At 36.0% G+C, this 20,754-nt stretch overlaps 1 protein-coding gene across 3 annotated transcripts in view; it reads right to left on the bottom strand.

The window, feature by feature from the left end:
- HBS1L (HBS1 like translational GTPase) overlaps positions 1–20,754 on the bottom strand; it is an 88,051-nt gene that overhangs the window by 12,906 nt on the left and 54,391 nt on the right. For all 3 annotated transcript variants that reach the window (XM_045499708.1, XM_045499712.1, XM_045499711.1), the window contains 8 exons: positions 18,506–18,765; positions 17,872–18,037; positions 15,197–15,314; positions 9,924–10,070; positions 7,579–7,653; positions 6,709–6,826; positions 6,244–6,312; positions 3,381–3,485 (listed from right to left, as the gene is read on the bottom strand). In XM_045499708.1, the coding sequence (XP_045355664.1) occupies positions 3,381–3,485; positions 6,244–6,312; positions 6,709–6,826; positions 7,579–7,653; positions 9,924–10,070; positions 15,197–15,314; positions 17,872–18,037; positions 18,506–18,765 (1,058 nt within the window). The remainder of the gene's footprint in view (positions 1–3,380; positions 3,486–6,243; positions 6,313–6,708; positions 6,827–7,578; positions 7,654–9,923; positions 10,071–15,196; positions 15,315–17,871; positions 18,038–18,505; positions 18,766–20,754) is intronic.

Genomic DNA, 20,754 nt, shown 5'->3' on the forward strand with positions numbered 1-20,754 from the left:
GTGTCCAGTAACCCTTAGGGCATCAGTGCTCAGTCAGATGGTACTCTTGACAGGCCCCTTCACTATTCCTGGCTCAAAAGAAATGCTTCCCAGAAAGAGAGAGAGATCCACAATGCTAACTGGTTATAAGAAAAGTGTAAGGAGGGCGCCTGGGTGGCGCAGTCGGTTAAGCATCCGACTTCAGCCAGGTCACGATCTCGCGGTCCGTGAGTTCGAGCCCCACGTCGGGCTCTGGGCTGATGGCTCAGAGCCTGGAGCCTGTTTCCGATTCTGTGTCTCCCTCTCTCTCTGCCCCTCCCCTGTTCATGCTCTGTCTCTCTCTGTCCCAAAAATAAATAAACGTTGAAAAAAAAAAAAATTAAAAAAAAAAAAAAAAGAAAAGTGTAAGGAAATTTAATTTAAAAATGATCCCAGGTGTTGCTATACACCTTTATTACCTAGGGATAATCCTGGAGAACAATTACAAAGGGCATTACTCCACTACCTTATTCAAAAGCTATGAAAAGGTATCTCATATTTTCTGATTCTATGGGGCAAATTAATGGGCTAATAGTAAGTTCCGTTCCACTAGAACTTGAACCTTTTGATGAAGACAGTGCATAGGCCAACCACTGTGAAATAGTTCTTGATGGACATGTTTTTAGTAAATGATAACTCACCCATATCTTTCTCAAAATACTATTTTTTTCCCATGTAGCATACATTTAAGAAACTCTTAAGTTTCTTTTAGACTTTTTATGAGTTCAAAGAGAACTTTAAAAGCTCTGAGACAGCCTAGAGTTTTATTTGAAATTTAATGTATGTATATACCTGCATTAGTCTAGGAGGAACCATAACTTTTATCAAGGCATCAAAGAGGTTCTTGACTCCAAAAACTTAACAATTATAATATTAAGGAATGTTTGTTAAATTTTCAACTAATTTAGTTTTTAAATGTAAACTTATTAAAAAAAAATTTTTAAAAAAGGTGGGGGGGGCACCTGGGTGGCTCGGTTAAGTGTCCGACTTCAGCTCAGGTCATGGTATCATGGTCCGTGAGTTCAAGCCCCGCACCAGGCTCTGTGCTGACAGCTCAGAGCCTGGAGCCTGCTTCGGATTCTGTGTCTCCCTCTCTCTCTGACCCTCCCCCATTCATGCTCTGTCTCTGTCTCAAAAATAAACAAACATTAAAAAAAAAAATGTTTTTTTTAAATGTAAACTTAAAGTGATCATATCTGATTTTTGTTATGAAATGTGGAACTGAAGGCAGGAGCTGGCCACTTACAACAGAGATTGCCTTTAGTTTAGGATTTTGAAGAGCTCTCATACAAGAATTTTAATTAGCAATATAAAATTTTGTAGAGGCAATCTATAATCTGATTTTCTCCCTCCAAATATGTTACACTGTCCTATATATGATATTCATCTTCTTAAGGACCTTCTTCATGAGACAGACATCACACAAAGTAGTACTTTTTTAACACTCCAAAAACTCAATGCGTTAATAAAATGAAAACACAATTTAGAATTTCTATTTCTTGGTAGCAGATTTAGTCACTTCTCTCTTTTTAGGAGATGTTACTGGTTAGTGATAGAATTGTTGAGATAGAAGGGTGCACTGAACAATTAAGTAAATCAAGCAAAAGCAACGGAGTTAGAAATTGAGGACTGAAGGGTGCCTGGGTGGTTCAGTCAGTTAAGCACCTGACGTCAGCTCAGGTCATGATTCCCACAGTTCCTGAGTTTGAGCCCTGCATCAAACTCCGTGCTGACAGCTCAGAGCCTAGAGCCTGGAGCCTGCTCTGGATGCTGTGTCTCCTACTCTCTCTGGCCCTCCCTTTGCTCACACTCTGTCTCTCTCTCAAAAATAAATAAAAATTCCAAAAAAAAAAAAGAAAAGAAGTTGAGGACTGAGAACCTCCAAGTTGGGTTACAAGAGTAGCCATCAAGGAGTAGGGTATGATCTCAGGTACTTCTTATACAGCTTTCCTTTAAGATTAAAGATAAATGATTAGAGTTTTTCTGGTGGGGAAGGGACAGGAAGAAGAGAGGGAAAGAATGTGGGACTTACAGATGTAAATTATGATTCTGGAGGTCACAAAAGAGCCAGTCTGTAAGGTCCATGATAATTTTAGGACCATGGTTTTAGTTTTAATTCATGTCTATTGATTATTTTAAAACTTCCTATCTCAAAAAAGCTCATTAACCTACAAAGAAATTAGTATTTCAAAAGTGTTGTTGCTCTTGATCACTTTAAAAAACAGTAAGAGATCTGAACTTGCAAATAATAGATCAATGGAAAATGATTCTTTTTAAAAAAGCGTGCATTACTTGTCATCTAAATAGAATTTTCATGATCCCTAAACCAGCAGAAAGAAAAAAGCAAAATGGAAATAACTTTGGCTTTCATTCCCCTATTCATCTTTAAATTTGTTCTAAATTGTTACCTAAACAGATATTCATTAATTTCTTAGACTCTAAGAAATCTGCTTTTAAAGTAAGCAAATTAATTTTTAAAAATGTACATTCAAATTTATCATTCAGTCAGGTACAACTCTGGATATAAACTATAATAAGAGTAATAGAGAAAAGTAATGAAATTTAACAACTTTTAACATTCTCAGTATACTGTAATTTAAAATTGTTATAAATTGTTACTTTAAAGCATAAATCAGAATGTCAGGTCTATGTTGAAGTTGGAGGCTTAGCTGGAAACTAGATTAAGGTTAAGTACAGAATTATAAACTTTTAAGCAGAATTCAGAACAACAAGTACACTTGTAAGGTCAAAAGATTAGAAAATAGAAATAGTTATTGGTCAGTGTGAAAGGTCATATATTACATGTGGGAAAGCAGTAATTCTGGCACGTTAGCTCAATTTCTCTTTTTAACATTAGGATTCTCTGCATTTGCATCTTATTTTCTTAGGTCTTTCTGCAAAAAACAATTTTTTTTTGGTATAAGCATGATTAAACTGTTAACTGATAGTAATTCTGAAATACAAATTTCAAAACAACTAATTACTGACTGTTTAGTGCCAGGATGGGGTTAAATTTAATTTCTGCTGCTGAATACTATTTTCAATGTATCTGTCAGGTGTCTATACATCTGGTTAGATCCTAACCAGGCTTTTAGAATCAGTGTCAGGAAAAAAAAAAAAAAAAAAAAAAAGAAATGCTACCACAGTTAGAATGTTCTGTGTACATTTATACACACATAGTCACAACAGAAAAAATCGTTTAATGTTTTCACATTTTTATCTTCAACAGTTAGTATCATTTTGACAGTCAGTTACAATTTCACTAAGAGGTTATTTACTTAGGAGTTAATAACTAAACTACTTTTAAAAATCTGCTGTCTCAACTTAAAGGTTTTCAGCAAAAGAATCTTGCAGAGGAATACCTTTTGCAGTACAAGTTTCATTAGGAGGCATTGCTAGTAGTCGGTCACCGGTCTGGATATAGCCAGCTTCAATTTTACCAGTTACACAAAATCCAGATCCTTGATCTGCAAAATACACCCAAATCTTATAACTCGTGTAGCCACGTTATCTAATGATTCAAGCTATTAGCTACGTTTTGTTCCCTAGTAGGTTATATAAAACTAGTAGTTCAATGAACATTTAGCAATGATCATTTCAGAATTTGTAACATTAAATTCTACTAAATAGGACATACCACATTCTACTCTATATCTTCTTACAAATAAAAATATTCATGTTACAAAAAGGGAGATTCATTCCTCTTTCAAATATTTAGTGAGTGTTTACCAAGTACCAAGCCATGTGCTAGCCTCTAGGAATAAAGAGATGAAAATGTAAGTCCCTACCTGTAAAGGGGTTTTACTCTAGTGAAGAGAAAGACAAAAACAATTACACTGTCCAGAGACAAGTATAACTTAGGATGTACAATGAAAACAGAAAGAGGTACACCGAAGAATTCATGATGAGGGGGAATGACTGCACGTTAGCCGGGCACTCGGAGAAAGAACAAGAGTTCATAAGGTACTTGTGTATATGGGGAGGGAAAGAAGGAAAACACCAATGACCCAGGATACTATATAAGCAAAGGCAGAGTCATAACCGAATGTGAGATGTACGAAGACCCGTGTGTCACTTATAAGGAATGTTTATGGCACCACATGAGGCAACAGGGGGAGGCAAAGGGCAAACAATAAAGGGACCTCATAAATCATACTCAGGGCTTGAATTTCATCCTCAGTTAAGGAATAGGAAGCCGGTAAAGAAATGTGAACAGAGAAGTGGCATGATGGTATTTCGGTGTCAGAGAGGAGGGGAGACTGACTGCAGACTGGAAGCAAACTCAAGAATTTGGGAATAAGTTATGACAGATTGAAGGTGATGAGGTAGAAGAGGGATAAAGGCAAAAAGGGGAAGTCTAATTTGATGGTGCATCAAGCGTGAGATAGGAAATTAAGGAACAAGATCCATTTTAGCCTTGGTGAATCTGAAGTGCCTACCAGACATACAGGTGGAGACAATGCATTCCAGGGGGCACCAATCACATCAAATTCCATGAGAATGGGACCCTGGGAGCACACTCCCTATGGAGATGTCCAGTAGCAGTTAGCACATGCGCATGTATCCAGAAAGTGAGAACAGGTTTGGGTTGGAGATACTGACTTGGGAAGCATCACGACACAGGAGGTAGATGAGTCATGGATGTCTGTCTGAAAACACGTCAAGTAAGAAAAAGACTGAGGCAGAACATCAGTTAGGAGTCAGAAAAAGAGGAGCCCACAGAGAAGATACAGAGAGGTCTGAGAAATGGACAGGACAGTAGGAGAAAGTGGGTCACAGAAACCAAGGGAGAAAAGTTTCAAGGCGGATATGGCTACCAGCTTCAGAAGTAATGCCAAATTCAAGTAAGATGAAAGACAGAACTGAAAACTCTGTAGGGACTGTGGCAACCAAAGGGTCATTTGGTAACCTCAGCGGGAACATGCTAAGGGGGAGTAGTGTAGGCAGAAGCCAGGAAGCAGCCTGAGAAGAGAGAGAGAATAGCAGGTAAAAAGGTAGAGTTAGAAATACTGTTATTTAAAACATTATTTTTGTATTCTGTATGTTAAAGAGATAACAGGCATTTTAAAAAGCATTACCGGTATGTCTTCTGCTACTAGAATGTGGAAAGCTAGTAATAATAATGATTCATTTCAATTTCACTGAATGATTTTTTGGGAAGCACCTTCATTTATTAAACAATTATTAAGCATGTATACGTGGGAGGCACTAGTCTGCCCTGAGCTAGGTCCTGCAGATAAAGATACAGAAGAGACAGTACTGGCCCTTAAGGACTCCACAATCTAAGTTCAATAAAAAGCACAGAAACAATTATACTACTGACTGAACAATACACTGACAGAAGATACTGAGAACACAGAAGGACACCTTAGGGTACATGATGGGTGAACCCATCAGTTACCAAATTATTGCTGCTCAGTTCGAAATCCATTCTGCACTGCCTATTCCATGATAATGGCGATTTGGGAGACCACTGACATCTTTACTGTATTGATTATTCCAACATTACGTTATACCCTTCCATTTATTAATATCTCTTATTTCATTTCTATTTTATAGTTTTCGAAATAGGGTTTTGTACACATTAAACTGGATGTACTCTTAGGTATTTATTTAATACAACACGTTCTCCAACATGGCCTTCTAAGTTTGCCCTTCCTTGCATCCTCTTCCTCAGCCCTCTGGTACCATATAGTTTCCCTACATCTTATAATCACTCTTTTATCATATTAATAATTCTTTATCTCAAACTTCTCTTTTCAGCTATGGATGGTATCTTTCTCCTGATTGGACCCAGACTCTGCTACAGATAGGTACGAAATGGGCAAGAAAAGAGAAAGACATAGTGGTAACAAAGATTCTGTATTGGTTAAGAAATAGTGAACAATCCAGTTTGGTTGAAGGATACAGAAACTAAAAAGATCTATTGAGAGGGAAAAAAAAAACATGAGGCTAGAAAGATAAAGGGCAAGAGATTTCACACCTGGAAGAAGAGTATGAGCTGAGGAAATGATGTAAGCTGAAGTAAACTGAAGATTTTTCTGGGGAGGGGCATTAAATAACTAGAACTATGCACTTCAAGATTTATTGGGCCTTGATCCTTACGCTGGCATAAAGAAGGGGGAATATGAAGACAATGCAATGATTTCGTCTAAGAAAAGAGGTCAGGGGAAATATGGAAAAGCAGGGACCGTACTAAAGAAGAACCAGGGAGGCAGCGCTTACCTTTGAAAACATCAGATACACATAATCTAAAAGGCTTATCCACAGATCTCTGAGGCGGCTTGAAGGAATCTGGAAAAAAATGGTAAAAACCAAGGTTTAATTTAAAAGTAATTCTTGACTCAGGTCTAGTCAGCCCATTGTCATCCCATGTCTCCTAGAAAATAATTTTCTTTTATACTTACTAATAGCAAATTGACTCTCATTCATCTAGTATTTTGTGGTTTATGAAATGTTTTTATATATGTTATCTCATTTAATGTCAACAACCATCTATTGGTTAGGTAGGCACGAACCTCAGTAATTAAATAAGGGAAATGGAGTACTAGTTGGAATACTGCAGAGGATTTAAAAACTACTACTCTAGCTCTTCTGACTATAAAACCTATGCTTTTTCACACACATCACTTGTCTCCCATCCAGAACTCTAAATGACAACATCAAGCTTATAATGTACTAAAGTCTTACCAATTTGTTCTAATAAACATAGTCCTTTATACCATTTTGTGAGTTCACTTGATTGAGATCTTGTGATTAGATTTTCACCACTGAGACCACTTGTAGGGATGAAAGCTACATCACTCTCCTATTAAAAAAGATTGAATATATGAAACTTAATACAACACTGTTTTCAAAAGGTAAAAGACCCACCATTACCATGCTGCACCAAGTTTGTAAAAGCAACAACATACTTTTCAAAAAGTAATAGAGGGGCACCTGAGTGGCTCAGTCACTTAAATGTCCTTTGGCTCAAATGATTTTGGCTCAGGTCTTATCTCACAGTTTGTGGGACCAAGCCCCACGATGGGCTCTGTGCTGACAGTGCACAGCCTGCTTGGGATTCTTTCTCCCCCTCTCTCTCTCTACCCCTCCCCTGCCTGCACTGGCTCTTTCTCACTCAAACATTTACTAATAGAAATCACAGAACTACAGCCTTGAAGTTATCTGATCCAACAGTTTTCAACTTTTTTGATTTTTGTAAGAAACTTACAAATTTGTTCAAAACACTCAAGCACTTTTGTTGGGCAACAGACGCTTTGCTAGAGAAATTCCTCTCTACTAGTTTCCACTGCAGTGGAAGTGTGGTTTCCACTCCTCTGGTACCTCCCTAAACCTATGCACCTAATTTAATAGCTGGAGAAAAGTCTTTTACTTATGTTAAATCCAAGCCAAGTTATAAAATATGTGCAATTTTCTAAGGTAAAGTAATCCTAAGAATATAAGATATACAAAAGACCAGGCAGAAATAAAAACAAACAGAAATAAACATGCTTAATAAGACAAGAACAATCAGTAAGATGAGACTTAAGGTACCAAATAAATTTAAATTTATCTTACCTTAAAACCTGCTTGTTTAAGAAAGTGCCCAAGTTTCCCCGTAATCTCTTGAAACCTTTCTTGTTGCCAATTAACCTGACAAAGATTCAATTTTTAAAACTATGCTTCAGATTATGCTATAAATAAAATTTAAATTTCTGCCACAAAATATTAAAAAATCAAGACTACAAAATAAAAATATAAAATCTATTAAATATGAAATCTATTAAAATTTAAACTTGGAATATCAGATCTTACTGTTAATATGATCTAAAAATAACTTTCCCTACAACAGAAAACCTAGAAAGAAACTGCAAGACATACAGAATTTTTTGTATATAGCTATAAGTGATTTCAAATTTGGGGAGACAGAGTGAAGGATTTATTAAGTTATGCTCAGACCAACTGCTGATGTAAAATAAAATTACTGATGCACCCCCACCGCAAGCCAAATAGACTCAAAATGTATGTTATATGAACTCTATCTAACAATATGCATGCTGTAGTATTTAGAGGTAAGTGTAACAACGTGTGTAACTTACTTGGAAATTCTTGTCAAAATAAGATGAATTAATAGGTAGACACGGGGGTAGATAAGACAAAGATGAGATCAGTAAGTAGGAGAATCTTAAGTAGTGGGTATAGTATGGTATTTGTTGTAAAACTCTCTCCACTATTTTTTTCCTAATCCTTACATTTGAAAATTTTCACACTAAAACACTGGGAAAAATAAAATGTGTAATAATAATACTATAAAAGAACCATGTAGAAAACTGTAAGTGAGTAAGTATCTGATCCCAAGGTAAGAAAATACCTAAGCATAAAGAATTTTAAAAAATGCTAATAAACTTGACTATATGTCAAAAATAAACCATAAATAAGTTGAAAAGTAAAATAACTGGGAAAAATATCTAAGACAAGATAAAGGATTAATATCTTTAATAAGTAAATTATACTTAAAAACCAGTAAGAAAAAAATGTTTCAAAAATAAGCAAATTATATAAATAATTCCCAAAATAAAACCATAAATGGTTAATAAATATACAAAGTATATTTAAATATTATTAACATTCACTAAAGAGTAGGTTAAAAAACAAAAAACATGTTTGGCAGTGCCTGGGTGGCTCAGTTGGTTAAGCATCTGACTTCAGCTCAGCTCATGATCTCAAGGTTTGTGGGTTCGAACTCCATGTCAGGCTCTGTGCTGATAGCTCAGAGCCTGGAGGCTGCTTCTGATTCTCTTTCTCCTTCTCTCTCTGCCTGTCCCCCGCTTGTGCTCTCTCAGTCTCTCAAAAACATTAAAAAAAAAAAAAAAAAAAAAAAGCTTTAAAATAAATTTAGGGGCGCCTGGGTGGCTCAGTCAGTTGAGCGTCTGACTTCAGCTCAGGTCATGATCTTGCGGTCCATGAGTTCGGGCCCTGCGTCGGGCTCTGTGCTGACAGCTCAGGGCCTGGAGCCTGCTTAGGATTCTGTGTCTCCCTATCTGTCTGCTCCTCCCCTGCTCATACTGTCTCTCTCTCAAAAATAAATAAAGATTAAATAAATAAATAAATAAATAAATAAATAAATATGTTTGGCATATCAAATTAGAAAATAATCCTTTAATAACAGCAGTGTTGATAAGAGTTTGGGAAAATGACTACACCATATGTGCCAAGAGTAAATACCAGAAGATTTCTTGAAGGCATTTTGATCATACATAGCAAGTCTTAAAAATGCATATGCCCTTAGGCCCAAACATTTTCATAAAATAAACAATTTCTAAATACACTACACTACACACACACACACACACACACACACACACACACGCAAACACACACGGAAATATTCAAAAGTCGGGGATTATATGAATAAGTTATAGTATTTTTTTAAAATAGACTAAAGCTATAAAAACAAGCTCTTTATACAAAAATTAATTACTTAGAAACATGCACAAGAACATTATCAATTTTTTTAAAAAGGAGCTAACAAAAATAACACAATGTTATGAAGAAAAATATTTTCATCTATAAAAATAAACTGGATGGATGCACAAAACGAAAAGTTAAAGGATTTGGGGGAAAAAAAGAGAGTTGGAAATATGGGTTATTTTGGGTTTCTTTACACTAAATTCACTGTGTATTATTTTAAACAAAAACAATTTTAAAAATTTAACTTTTTAAAATTATCTCCGAAAATGAGAAGACATCTTCTTGCTTAAAAATCACTAGTATTTCATTTATTTAATACCAGGATCGTGCATTTTTTTTAACTATGGTAACCAAACTAGTAAGATGTACACTAGCCACATCCGAGGTCATCGATACGGCAGAAGAACATTTTAGTTAACATCTACAATGAATTCCCAGCCGCCTTCAAATACCTGATCCATCTTATTGACTGCAACCGCAAGCTGAGTTACTCCAAGAGAACGAACCAAGAGGCCATGTTCTCGTGTCTGTCCCCCTGTCTCAAATCCAGCTTCAAACTCTCCCCTGCTGGCGTCTACAACTAAAATGGCTACATCCGCCTAAGAAAAAAGAAATAATCAAAATTAGAAATAATGTCACAGCATTTTAATTCAAAGGACGAATTAGTCAATTAGTTGTGGTCAGATTTTATTTATTTTTTTTAGTGGTGGTCAGATTTTAATGGCAGACTCTAACCTGACACCAAACCCTAAAGCAAATCAAACGAAAGAATTACATAGATGGATTAAAACTTAAATATTAAAAAAACTAGCATGTGGCCAAAAATAACGATACAAAGAATTTAAAAATTCCCATATTTGATTATATAACAATTAAAATATCTAGACAAAGGAGGAAAAACATAAGCACAATTAAAACATAAGTAAACTGAGGGGCGCCTGGGTGGCTCAGTCGGTTAAGCCTCCAACTTCGGCTCAGGTCATGATCTCACGGTTTGTGAGTTCAAGCCCCTCATCGGGCTCTGTGATGACAGCTCGGAGCCTGGAGTCTGCTTCGGATTCTATGTCTCCTCTCTCTGCCCCTCCCTCACTTGTGCTCTGTCTCTATCTGCCTCTCAAAAATAAAATAAATGTAAAAAAAATAATAATAAAATAAGTAAACAGGGATAGGTATTGGTAAAAATTATCATCTTAATATGAAGCCTTTACTAAAATAGGAAAAAAAAAAAAGACATAGCTCTGCAGAGAACTAAAGAATACAAGCAATTTGCTAAAGAAGAAATATAAATGGCCAAGAAACATTAAAAAATTCAAATTCAGGGGCGCCTGGGTGGCTCAGTCAGTTAAGTGTCCAACTTCAGCTCAGGTCCTGATCTCACGGTCTATGAGTTCGAGCCCCGCGCCGGGCTCTGTGCTGACAGCTCAGAGCCTGGAGCCTGCTTCAGATTCTGTGTCTCCCTCTCTCTCTGCCCCTCCCCTGTTTGCTGGCTCACTCACTCTCTCTCTCTCTCAAAAGTAAATAAATATTTATAGTGAATCTGAATTAAAAATTATTTTTTAAATATGTTAATATTTTAAATATTTAACAAACAAAGGGCATTTAAAAATACATCACTATATTCTTTCCTTCCCTATTTCTAGAAATCACATTAGGCCAGATTTATAAGACAGAACGATTTACTGTAGGCCAGGGTACAATGAGACAGGCATTCCTATGCAGTGCCTGTGTAAGGGTGCAAACGATCTGGAGGGCATTTTCACACTAAGTATCAAGAGCCTTAAAGTTATATATATCTTGCTTCCTGCCAATTCCACTTGTAGGAATTTATCCTAGAGAAGTAATTATGAAACTACACAAAGATATTTATCAGAGTACTATTTATCATGATGAAAAACTGAATGAACGCATTACCAAAAATAGCATATTCACCCTCTACGGCCAAGAAAAAGAACCTTGACTTAGCACAGTTTCCTAACCTTTCTGGAGCATTTTGGGAATCGGGTGAAAGACATTTTTTCCTCTCATACGCCATTTACACACAAAAAAAGAAGGGAAAAAGCTAACCTCAGCCTTAGCTCCTTTTCCTCTAGCTTTAAATTAACACTAGTTTTACAGGTTCCCACTATTCTTTTGTGTTGATGCTTCTTTCTGTGTCTTCACTTGCATCACGTGGATGCAGTCTCTGAAAATTTGCAGGAAAGTCTGTGCAATCATAGGTATTCCTCCATATTCATTATCATCAATTATTTCTGTCAATGCATTGTTGGGACATTCTTTAAAGGAACACTCTTTCATTTTTTCCCCTTTGCAGGCTTACCTGTTCTAACAGAGATCTGGTCTTCTCTAAGCCAGGATAGACTGACTAACTCTGACAGTACCCCCCTGAGCTACCTCAGACAGGTACTTGATAAGCACTCTCTCGAGGGTCCTCTTATACTCCATCCACACGAAACGCTCTGGCCTTTGGGTCAGAACAGAGTCCACAATAGCATTTCTCTTTGTTGTTTCCTCAATGACACTTTGTTTATGCTACCCAGTTTTTAAAGAATTTCACATGAACTGCCATATAATCCTCACAATGAGAAATAAAATGGTCATAAAGTAAGTAAAAAATATATCAGATACTTTGCTCTGAGCAGAACTTTATAATCAAATTAGAAGTATCATCCACATACTTTGGTGGGGGCAATTTACACTATGATTTCTTTTCTTTTTCCTTTTATTCCTCCCCAACTACTTCTGCCCTTCTTCTCCTCTTAAGTGCAGCATTCATTTCCAATCCTTCATGACTTAAAATACGGACCCATAATTTCTTCAATGAGATCCAGTTCTTTGAACAAGGATTCTTGTTTAAGAGCACAAACCAGAGCAATTCATGTCAAAACCAGCTCTCTCACTCATCTGTACTCACTAACAGGTCTCCCACCTCAAGCAAACATTGTCTAATCTTGTCAAGGGTCAATTTACTTGTATGTAAGTGTTGAATCACGATATTGTACACCTGAAAATAATTTTACACTGTTAACTAACTGGAATTTAGATAAAAACGTTAAAAAAAAGAAAAAAAAATCTACTCACTTCACAGAAACACTCAAGGGTAATATATAAAGCACCCAGCCCTGACCTTCCAAATCCTAGGCTCAGTAACTGTAAATCTCTTTCTAATCAGGTTTTGCCACCAACCATCAAGTTTTGTTTTCTTAGGTTAAAATTTGAAATTCATTGAATGAGCATGAAGATATCTAAGGCAGTAAGTATTCTTCCTAATTCACTCTATTACATATCTCCAAAAAAATGGGGGGGGCAATTTCTCTCTTCTTTCATGCAACAGCTTGTTTTGGGGAGCTCACATGCCCCTACATTTTCAAGGAAGCCCTTCCAGCACTAAAAAGAGATCTTCCCTCGTCACGTATACTGCATATATTCTTCTTGTAGTACATTTGTGTTAGCCTTTTGTCTTTACAAAGTTTACCTTCCTACACTGTGATTTCCTTGAGGACAGGCAGCATACCCTGTATTTTTCTTTGTATCTCTAAAAGCCGACCCCAGTATTTTGCATACTAAGTTACCTAATATTTTGAGTCTATTTCTTCATTTGTCATATAACAGAATTCAATTAGATACTTTCTGAAGTCCTTTCCTATCCTAATTCCATTAGGAGCTTGGAATAAATGATCATTATGATTATTCTGGATTCTAAGATTCTAGGATTCAAAGACACTTTACTGTAACCACTTGTTTTGATGTTTGCCTTTCCCATTAAACTATCAAAATGTGCTTTGCAGTTCATCATATCCCTATATTGCCTACCACAGTGCTTGGCACACAGTAGGCATTCAGTAAGTATGCACTGAAAGAAACACACACACACACACACACACACACACACACAATGAAACAAAAAGAAAAATATATTGTATCCTTTAGTAAAGAGAAAAATATATTGTATTCTTTGGTCATGATCTACACTACTTTAAAACAGGGATGGGTGGGGTTAACTGGCTGACTCCTGTTGGCACAGCATACAACTCTTGGTCCCAAGGTTGTGGGTTTGAGCACCACGGTGGGTACAGAGATTACTTAAAAACAAAATCTTTAAGGGATGCCTGGGTGGCTCAGTTGGTTAAGCATCTGACTGGCTCAGGTCATGATCTCGCAGTTCGTGAGTTCAAGCCCTGCATCAGGCTCTGTGCTGACAGCTCAGAGCCTAGAGCTTGCTTCGGATTCCGTGTTTCCCTCTCTCTCTCTGCCCCTCCCCTACTTGCGTTCTGTCTCTCACTCTCAAAAATAAACAAACATTAAAAAATTAAATCTTTAAAAATAATAATAAAATAGGGAGGATGTGTACTTTTATTGTAAGGATTAAACTAAATGCATACAAAACACCTAATACAGTGTCTAGCCCATATTTGGTATTCAATCCAGAGTAATAATTATTTTTCAATCTTCATTATCTTGTTCAGTCCATAGACCTTAAATTAATATTCTGAAATTATATCTCAACTTTCTAAACCAGAGTATTTTCTCATTTATCTTCAAATATATATATTATTTATTATCTTCAAATATATATATTATCTTCAAATATATATATTATCTTCAAATATATATATTATCTTCAAATATATTCAAATTTATTCCTATAAAATCCTTTCTAGGTTGACGAGTGCTCATATTAACATACCATTTAAATAGCTGTTAAGAACTCAGAAAATGGCCAAATGCTTACCAAGTGACAGGCAAACTTCTGAATTCTTCATATTTTCCAACAATCATCTATTATTAAAAAAAATGATGTCCTCTATGTGCAGGGCTATTCCCAATGTTTTAATTATTTATTTAAAGATATTACCTTTGATTTTTTTTCAGTATCCTTAAGAACCATGTAATTCTATAAATTGCAATGGTTGTTTAATCCTGTAAAGAAAGTAAATGGGTGCCTGGGTGGCTTAGTCTGTTAACAGTCTGACTTCAGCTCGGGTCATAATCTCATGGTTCATGAGTTCGAGCCTCTCATTGGGCTCTCTGCTGTCAGCACAGAGCCCACTTCAGATCCTTTGTCTCCCCGCTCGTTTTCTCTCTCTTTCAAAATAAATAAATAAACTTCAAAAACAAAAAAAAATAAATAAACCGCAGGGCAAAACTCCCAAGCTTCAGTACTTCTGCATAAATCAGCTCTTTAAGAAGATACAGGCCTTGACTATAAATACAGTAAAAAGGCAGATACTCAAATATTCACTCCAACTTATTAATATGATATAAAGCTATAACTCATTAAGCACTTTATCATTATTTTTACTATAAGAAATCCACAGCTTTTATACATTTGCTTCTATATCATAATTAGAAAAGGTTTGATATAGTACCAATAAGATCATAAAAATACAGTATGTCTCTATTTTTTCAAATTTTTCCAAAAGTTAAAAATTTTTAATTTACAATATTTTTTGTTTGTTTTAATTTTAAGTCCTAGTATAGTTAACATACAGGGTTATATTGGTTTCAGGTGTACAATATAGTGACTCAACACTTCTATACATGACCCTACGCGCATCACGGTAAGTGTACTCTTTAATCCCCATCACCTATTTCACCCATCCCCCACCACCTCCCCTCTGATAACCATCAGTTGTTCTCTATATCTAAGAGAGTGTAGAATTATAACCTCAGCATCAGGAAATTTTATATACAATCAGTGTACTATAATTCAGGGAATATCTCGTACCTGGGCTGCTCCTGTAATCATATTTGGAATGAAATCCTTATGGCCTGGAGCATCCATTAGTGTAATAACTTTGGTTGTGGTCTCAAACTTTGTCATACCAACATCCATTGTTACTCCCCTTAAAGAAATCAAAATGGTTAGAATGCATTATAGAAATAATCAGTGCTACTATGGATTAAATTATTTAATAATATAGCCTAAATGACAGTCTAAATTCCTAAATAACAATGGGAATTTTATTACCTAGTCTATTATTTTGACTAATCAAGGTATCAGTTGGGACTAGAATTTCTGCTATAATAGAATTACACTTGTATAGCTTGAAAATAAGGTTGTGGACGCAGCAAAGTTTAATCAAAATGCTGGGTATTTCCCATTCCTGCCCCTACTCACTTTTTGGTAAGAGACAATGCAGACTGTGAACAAAGAAAGATATGTGGGGACATCTCTGGAAAATGAAACAATAAATACTGAACAGGAGAAAAGATAAAGTTAAGAATGACCACTATCAGGAGGTAGCTTTCCTCATCTTCTAATGTAGATGCTTCACTAATTATAAATTTATAAAACTTTCATTTGCAAGGTAGGTAGGTCAGTATGTTACACATTTAGAAAAAAAAAATATCAAAGGAGATAGCAATTTTTTTAAAAAATCAAGAGAGATAAATAGTAGTTTGTTTCACATCTCATTTCATCCTTCTTGGAAACCAACACGGTGCCTCTTAGCTATAAAACAGTAGGTTCAGATTTTAAGAAAGCCCACGGAGGGTCTATATGGGTACTGAGTCTTTCCAGATGTCAGGAAAGGGAAATCAGGTGGGCAATAAACTGGGTAATTATTCATCTTGGTTTGCCCCAAATAGTTCAGAATAATGAATGAGCACTACCCTACTACCAAGGGTTCTGACGATTATAATAAATTATATGTCCACCCTAGCATAGCAGTAAGGTAACTGTGGGTCTCCTTGATCATATCATTCTAGTCTAATCTGAAACCATGGGCCTGTTGACGTGGTAAAAATGATGCTTAGTTCTCTCTAATAATCCTCAAATAATTGCCTAGAATACTGATGAACCAAGACTGATTCTGAGCTCCTGCCTAGACTTTCAGCAGAATACACTCCTTTGAGCCAGCTCTGGTCTGCATTTGTCACACTAAGGATATAAAATTCATTTATGTTCAACATTAGATCAGAACAGAAGATTTATAAATATTTAACATGGTGGCATAAGTAACACACTGTATTTTTGAAATGCTATTAAGGAACATACAGTAGTGAGTTAAACTCTCATTACGTATCTAGAAGCATCCGCTATCTACATACAAAATGAAAGAATACTCTAAAATTGCATCATACTGAGCAACAGACAACTAAAAAGCCATATATTTTAACAATATGTTTCATAAACTGATAAATGCAAATTATTTAGTCTTCTAACATTGACATCATACAAAAGTTCCACTGTTTTCAATATTCATTTTCCAATTTTTCTTATTAGGTTGGAAAACAAGCTTATGACCCTATATAGAATAAAAAAGATACCTACCAGGAAAAAAAAAAAAAACAAACCCACCATGGCATAAAATTCTGTTTATCAAAAGAGCTATGGAATATTGTGACTCCCTTTATTAAGAATTGCCTTATATTATAACGCATACTATTCAAGACTCCAAAAAAATAAATACGCACTTTTTTAAAGTATGAAAATCTAAATATATCCTCTACTATTCAGAAGGAAGATAGGAGACATGCAATAATCTTTGTTGATTTAGGACTTTCAGAGGACTTCAAAGTCTTTAGTCATTATCTTGACACAGTCGATATTTTCGCCATTTCACTTAATTATTAGGTGTCCTCTTTCTTTCCTGAAAAAGGTGCCACTGCGCCCCCTCATCCCTGACAGTTCTAACATGATAAATATCACTACTCTAAAAAGACTTGTTCAAAAGAAATACTTTGGCCAGAAGTCTATGAGTAGCTGTTCTCTCCTGCAGAGTTAGCATTGGGCACAGAACAGATACAGGAGTAATTGACTAGATTAAACCTATATGGTAGGAGATAGGTTTTTGGCTTTTTATAATATAATTTATTGTCAAATTGGTTTCCATACAACACCCAGTGCTCATCCCAAGGTAGGAGATAGATTTAATTACTTGTTAGCTCTATCTCATAAAAACATAGTACAGAAAGTATAAAGATGAATTAAAGTGATAATTTAAACTTACTGGTCATTTTAATTTGAGACAGAAGACAGTTTACTACAAAAAGTTATCTTTCCTTAAGTTCACTTGATATAAAATTAACAGTTTTATTCGTAATTTTAATTCAAAATCAAGTCAACTTGACATATACTGAGGGAAGTGACAACTGAAACTTCTCTCACAGAATAAGTTGCTAAGAGTTCTTACTGCCTTTTTCTGAGTTTGCTTTTTAATTTTTTGATAAACATTCTCTTAAACTATTCTCACAGAATTTGGAAGAGTAGAAAATGTATACAGATACGATGAAAGCTATCATAAAAATATTTCCCTGATAATTAAAAGCTTTTCTCTAAAAAAAAGTTTCTAAAGTATTTCATGTTTTTTTTCCACACATATTCAACACATACCGCATACTTATTTAAAAGATTATATATATCATTTCAAACTGAAAATTTTGAAATATAGTGACTACCTTTCCCTTTCTTCGCCAGTCTCATCCAAGACCCATGCATATGCAAACGAAGCTTTGCCAGCCTTTTTAGACTCCTGTTCATACTTATGCATAGTTCTTTTGTTTACATTACCCAGAAGATAAAGCATATGGCCCATCAGAGTACTTTTCCCAGCATCAACATGACCTAAGGAAAATTGATTCAAGATTAATACTAGGTACAATTTCCAGATGTTGTTCACATAGAGGCATTGCAAGAATATGTAATCCGATAGCTCATGTCAGTGTTTAGAGTAGTAAGTACCAATTTTTATCAAATGATAGTTAAAATAAATGGAGAAAAAAAAAAAGAGCATCTCTTTAGAGAGGGGGGGACGTTTCCTTGACTTTTGGAAATTAAACTGTCAATAAGACATGCCACTTTCAAAATGTTCACAAAACGAACATGCCACAAGCAAGTCTAATGACCTCCTTGGTGATGTGGCACTATGTCACCCGGGGTGACTAGCAAGCATTACGATGCAATGCCTCCCTGCTTAGGTCCATTTACACCCATACAGAAACTCAGACCGGGAATGAGTCTGCACGCTGCCACCAGAAAGCTGCCGGGCCAAAGCAGAGGTGACCAACCATCCAGAGGAACAAAGGGCATTACCAATGACTACCAAGTTGAGGAGCTGCTTCCCTCCTTGCCGCTTCTCCAGTTCCGCTTTCACGTCTATTTGCTGCCTCAGCTTGCCGGACTTTTTCACTGGTGTTGGTGCTGAACTCTGCTCTTCTGATGTTTGAATGGTGTGGGATGGAAGAACTGATTTAGAAACAGTGTCAAGAACATCAGAAGGAGCAATGCCGGTTTCTTCACTAAGATGGCCTTTTTGAGGCGTGTGGAAACTATGACCATTTTCTTCAGTTACTCTACAGAAAGCAGAGACAGAAAAAAAGTATTTAAACCAACTCAACTGGCATCCTATAATGTCAGAAGGGCAGAGAAGCTATCTGTTCTTATTTCTTACCTTTGGAGACCAAAAATGATCTCTGCTAAGTGGCCAATCAATGAAGGTGGAAATGATAAGTAGCTAGACCCAAAGCCCACAAACAGACTTGGAAGGTCCCAGGAGAGAAAGAGTCTATCAAAAACTAAGGTAAGAAGAAAATATCCTGTAAAATAACTGAATTCAAGCCCATAGCCTTGGCCATATAATCCTATCAAAACAGATGGCATAAAGGAGATATTTTGTAAAACTTGGCATCAAATGTATTCCTAGAGATAAAGTGGTATTAAAAAAAAATTAGGTTTATCCCTAACTCATTCTTCCAACAGGACAGAGACCATCTGTGTCGCTCAAATACCATCCTTAAAGGAGGTATTTCTGAATGTTTACATTTTCTTAATACTTTCAGCAAAGAAGCTTTTAATTCATTAATTCAACAAGATACCTGATTTTCTAAAAACTACAACTCACAACTGGCATTGATGTTGAAAAGAAAAGATGCAGATAAGAAACTGATCTACTAATCCCAAAAGTTTACCATCTAGTGAGGGACTCAAATACATAAGGTAGAAACAAGGCCACCTAGCATAACTTATTTTCCCTTTGATAATGATGATACCCTCACAAGTAAACACTGATCTTAGTTCATTAGCTCTTTGACCATTATCTACAGAAACTGTATCCAGTGCTATCCCATGGGCATCTAGAAGCAACATGATCTAATCAACCAGACTACGCTATACTTAACGTTCCTTTCAATGACATAGATAAAAATTAGGACCAAGAACAAGTTAAATTGCAAGTTATTAAAAATGAAACCAACTCTATCCAATTCACTTTGGAACTGGCAAAGAATTATACACAGTAAGCAGTTTATGTGAGAATAGTAAATCTATTTTCTTCTTGCACGCTGTAACAAAAACGACTCAGGGCAATTTTATATGCTCAATGCTGACCTTTCATCCTAGGCCTCAGGAAAAGAGTCACACAACTTTACTAAAACCTCGCATCCACTCCTACTTTCTCTTGCTTTTGAAATCTCTACTAACAATTCTGGTGTTCATTTGCTAACACTGCTTAGAAAGATTAGCTTCATCTTGAACCACAGCAAAAAAATTTAAGTTTGTGGAAAAGGTTCCAGTTCTTTGGAAGGATTCCAACAGGCTAAATTAAGTGAAATCTTAGACTATAATTTGCAAACATTTGAATGACCACAGCTTCTAAAACCAAAACATGACAACTGTGCATCACAATTTCTCTTTTCAAATCTCTGGTGTAGTCACAGAAGCTTTTCTTCAAAGGAAAGCTTACGTCAACTCCTGTATGGAGAAGAGATCCAAGCAGAATGGCTATGGCTGGCAGAGCTCAGTGGGCCCAGCACAGGAAGAGCTTCACAAAACACAGGTCTGACTTAACATTTCCTTTACGATTCAGTAACAGAAAGGTTTGCTTTTCTCTTGGTTTCACAAAAACATTCCCTTTCAAGTAAATCCTAGGTAAAATGCAAATCAGGTCACTGAATCGTAGAGTGTTAGAAGGAAGTGACCAAAGTAAATAGAAAAGCATCCTGGGTAAGTCTGTGCTCAGGAAAACCGTCTGAAGGTTTATTATCATGAAGTAAAAGTCAGTATTTTTAAGATTTTGAAAAATCTCTAAGATGAGGCCTAAAAATGACGATTCTGGATGGCACCTGGGAGGCTCAGTGGGTTAAGCATCCAACTCTTAATCTTGGCTCAGGTCATGATCTCACAGTTGATGGGATTATGCCCTGCTGTTAGCGCAGAACCTGCTTGGAATTCTCTCTCTCCCTCTCTCTCTGCCTCTCCCCTGCTCATGTTTGCTCTCTCTCTCTCTCTCTCTCTCTCTCTCTTCCCCTCCTTCTCAAAAATAAATAAATAATTTTTTTTTTAAA

Source organism: Leopardus geoffroyi, chromosome B2 (assembly GCF_018350155.1).
Source record: "Leopardus geoffroyi isolate Oge1 chromosome B2, O.geoffroyi_Oge1_pat1.0, whole genome shotgun sequence".
Classification (NCBI taxonomy): domain Eukaryota; kingdom Metazoa; phylum Chordata; class Mammalia; order Carnivora; family Felidae; genus Leopardus; species Leopardus geoffroyi.